The sequence below is a fragment of the Porites lutea genome, chromosome 6, assembly GCF_958299795.1.
Source record: "Porites lutea chromosome 6, jaPorLute2.1, whole genome shotgun sequence".
Lineage (NCBI taxonomy): Eukaryota > Metazoa > Cnidaria > Anthozoa > Scleractinia > Poritidae > Porites > Porites lutea.
Window position 1 is genome coordinate 16804124 of NC_133206.1, and position 2943 is coordinate 16807066.

Here is a 2943-nt window from a genome sequence, read left to right on the forward strand (position 1 = left end):
AAGTAGTAAACTCTTGACTCCCAGGTCACTTGGAACATTTTTACGTTACAACAAGGTTTCAAACAATGGAAAAGCCACGCAGCTGTATACGCGAGAGACATAATACGCTACCAGTCACGGCTTTAATTGACCAATCAGAAAGCACAATACTTGCTTATTCAATTGCACATAACAAAGGATTACCAAGATTTCTGCCACGCATACCCCCATTGACTCCCTTGGAACAATTGTATTCCACGTGCCTTCAGATCAAACGAAACGTCAGGAAATTAGCCAGAATACCAATATTGGTTTTACCTGATTAACGCAGCCATAAAGGGAAAAATTAAGGAACGCCGTCAAGCAGAGATTTACTCACTACTGTTCGGCGTCTATACGCGTGACATGGAAGCAACAATTTATGAGGATCAAAGCTTCTTGTTGCCAAATAAAAATTCCTACACACAGGACAATGGTAGGCTATGGTTAAATTTAGCGAATGACTGCAAAAATCCCTGTAGACGAGAAGACTTTGATATTTCTGATTTGCTGAGGTCTCCGGACCTAGGGATTTCGTCGCCAGACCTCGAAATGATTGTGTGGCGAAATTTCCCAGAGACTTGTTCGATAAAATTGGAATCCCATTCGCCTCCAGCACCACAGCTTTTGGTTCCTCAGGAGCCGGATTTTACGAGCCAGCAAGTCACCGCGGAACAGGAAGTGTTCGCCAGAGGATTTACCGACGCCTTGCAACGTCTGCGAGAAGAAAGAGAAATAAGCCAAGCACGCAAATCCAAAACGCCTCCGTCAGATGAATCAATCCAAGTGATTGACGCCGACTCGAAATGCACTTTCATCTCTTACAGATTTGATTCATTTCACCGCTTACCGTCTTTTCAAGAGACTTTTTTACCTGTTAGGTTGGCTGGTTCAATAAAAAATAAAGAGGTGGACAGATTTTCGCCTTGTGAACGGGAGCCGCTCGAAGGCTCAGAAATTTCTGAATGGTTTAAAGTGGAGACTTTGGAGGAAGGATTCTCTGGGCAAAGACAAAGTTCTCACAGAGATGGTCTGTTTAATCCGTCCAGCGAAGAAGATTCAGATGAACCTTCCTTCAATTCTCCCTCAGCCCACAGTCCCGATGCTGAGGAATTTCGTTATGAGGATTTCGAACACGAGATTAAAGCTGCAGAGGATAGGGAGCTGTTTCATAATGGCGTCCACGAGCAGGACAACGTTGGACCCGATGGTGAATGGACCTACGACAAAGACAGCTTTATTCAAAATGCCCCAACACCAAAACATTGGCTCGCAGTCCATACGAAGCTCTATAACATGTCTGTATTAAAACAGGAGGCAGACACCGTAGAAGAACAACCTCAAGCGGACGCAAACATACCTGGCGAAAACATTAAAATGGAGCGAAGAAAGCAGAAGAATCGTTTAGCGGCGTGGAAATGCCGTCAGAAAAAACTTATACGCGAATCAAGGCTTGCGACAACCGTTGAAGAGCTTTATGCGGAAAATTCCAGACTAATGGAAGAACTTGAGAAGTTAAGAAGAAAAAGACAACAACTAGAGCAAAGTTTTATTAAACATGTGACTAGTGGATGCGAGGAAGCCCACATACAATACACGGAGAGTTTTAACGTCGACAGTTAACACAAATGTTTTTTCTCGATGATTATTTTTGCCTAGGTGAGTACATCTGAAGTTAACTAACCGCAGAAATTTCTTTGAAAACTACTTGTGTATTTGCTCTACAATAATTCTTGCACTCCGGCCTAGGCAAATTGATCACCACAACATGTTTTGACCCAAGTTTAGTGGCGAAGTTCCTCTGAAAATACCTGATTATGTTTTATTCCATTTGTTTATTTCTACACAACTATAGCTTACTTTGGCCGTCAATTTCACTACCGAGTCCTTTTCCTTTCAAATGACTTCCATGTTCCTCTTGCCACACATCGTTTAAAAAATAAATCTTGTTCAGACATTTTGACTCGCTAGGTAACCAAGTGTGATAACAATATCGACCGTTTATGCAATTTAGTGCCAATACAACACCTTAGGCGGGAAAAAAAAATGAGTGGCAAGGGATTAAATCATCCATGGAAGAACTTTTAAATCAGACCATCTTTTTTGAAATTTCTAATCACCTTTGTCCCGCTCATTTTGAGCCAAAGAGATTTCTTTGCAATTCACTGACTTCGCTTTCATTAAAAACGGCTGATAAAATTATTCGTTAATCCATTTTTTTTTCCGTACTCGGCCCTCATTATACCGTTGTAACAAATTGGCAATTTTTCGTCCGAAACACAAATGAAGGCATGGTCGGGTGTATAACTTTTTTCCCCCAAACTGAGCACGCATAAAGAGATGCAGCAAAACCTCTGACCGTTGGACAGGTATTGTGTGCCACTAAGTTAAGAAATTGTTGTGGGTAACACTGTGTAATGAAAGGTAACAGCAAAAAATGAAAACCTTAATGTGAACTAGTTACCAAAAAATTTAAAACTTTCTTTGTTTTTCGAGTTTAATATTTTCGGCCCCCTAAATCAAAACGATAGCCGTCCTCAGGTCTGTGGTTCCTTCTCTAAAATCCCGATGAACGGTGGAGCCTTGTTCATTCAAGTCTCTCAGCTAATATTTGGTATTTGTAGTCGTGAAAATCAGGAGAACTCTACTGTGCAAGTAAATCATTTGACTAAAGTCATCGGCTTTCTGTGCAATTACCACTAAATACAGTCAAACCTCGTTAATACGGGAACTGAGGGGGCCATAAAAAGTGTCCGTATTAAGTGGGTTGAATTTAGTAATGGCTTTCCTTCCCCAGGGGCGAATCAAACTGTCTGTAATTATGAGGTGTCCGTATTAAGCGGTTGTCCCTCAAAGTAGGGGCGGATCTAGGGGAGGGTGCGCACCTCCCCCTCACCCCCCTGAGATGACCTGCGGCATTCTAAT

At 41.9% G+C, this 2943-nt stretch overlaps 1 protein-coding gene across 1 annotated transcript; it reads left to right on the forward strand.

Moving 5' to 3' along the window:
• Positions 1 to 248: 248 nt before the first annotated feature.
• LOC140942246 (uncharacterized) lies at positions 249 to 2094 on the forward strand. Its single transcript, XM_073391208.1, has one exon. The coding sequence runs from the start codon at positions 385 to 387 to the stop codon at positions 1639 to 1641; it is 1257 nt and encodes a 418-aa protein (XP_073247309.1). The 5' UTR covers positions 249 to 384; the 3' UTR covers positions 1642 to 2094.
• Positions 2095 to 2943: the final 849 nt, after the last annotated feature.